Source organism: Scylla paramamosain, chromosome 1 (assembly GCF_035594125.1).
Source record: "Scylla paramamosain isolate STU-SP2022 chromosome 1, ASM3559412v1, whole genome shotgun sequence".
Classification (NCBI taxonomy): Eukaryota; Metazoa; Arthropoda; class Malacostraca; order Decapoda; family Portunidae; genus Scylla; species Scylla paramamosain.
Genome location: NC_087151.1, coordinates 4,524,523 through 4,525,000, shown reverse-complemented (window position 1 = coordinate 4,525,000; position 478 = coordinate 4,524,523). Strand labels below are relative to the sequence as shown.

Here is a 478-nt window from a genome sequence, read left to right as displayed (position 1 = left end):
GTTGCCAGTCTCTAAAGGAAAGGCCCAAGAGGATTATGCGAAACTGGAGAAGTGTCTGAAAACCTCCATCAATGAGCAGAGCACATCGAATAATCGCAATAGGATAAATGTTGCTTGTTCAAAGAAAACTAAACTCATAATCTTCATCTTGTAAACACAATAGCCATGACTTTACGTAGGAATCTTGTGGTTTTTAGGCATTATTGGTTGACCGTCTGAATTCAAAATCATCATGAAATTGGAAACGAGAACGAAAAGACAGACAGGAGAAAAGAGCACAAGATGACAGTCTCCACGGGGCGGGGTGTGCGGGGCCTCACCGTGGGTCAGGGCGGGCAGCACCAGCAGCAGCACCGCGTACACTCTCCCCGTAGCCATGATGGTGACTGTTGGGGGCCTCTGCTGCACCGCCTCGCATCACCTCCGCCGTGGCCGTGACTCCTGCAGCGTATCAGTGACGTCACCATCTCGGAACCTC

General features: G+C 50.2%; 1 protein-coding gene across 1 annotated transcript in view; it reads right to left on the bottom strand.

Annotated features, from left to right (window-relative positions):
* Nucleotides 1-478, bottom strand: part of LOC135092183 (sphingomyelin phosphodiesterase-like) — a 9,112-nt gene extending 8,634 nt beyond the window's left edge. The window contains exon 1 of the mRNA XM_063990513.1: nucleotides 321-478. Coding sequence (XP_063846583.1) covers nucleotides 321-378 — 58 coding nt within the window. The 5' untranslated portion in view covers nucleotides 379-478. The remainder of the gene's footprint in view (nucleotides 1-320) is intronic.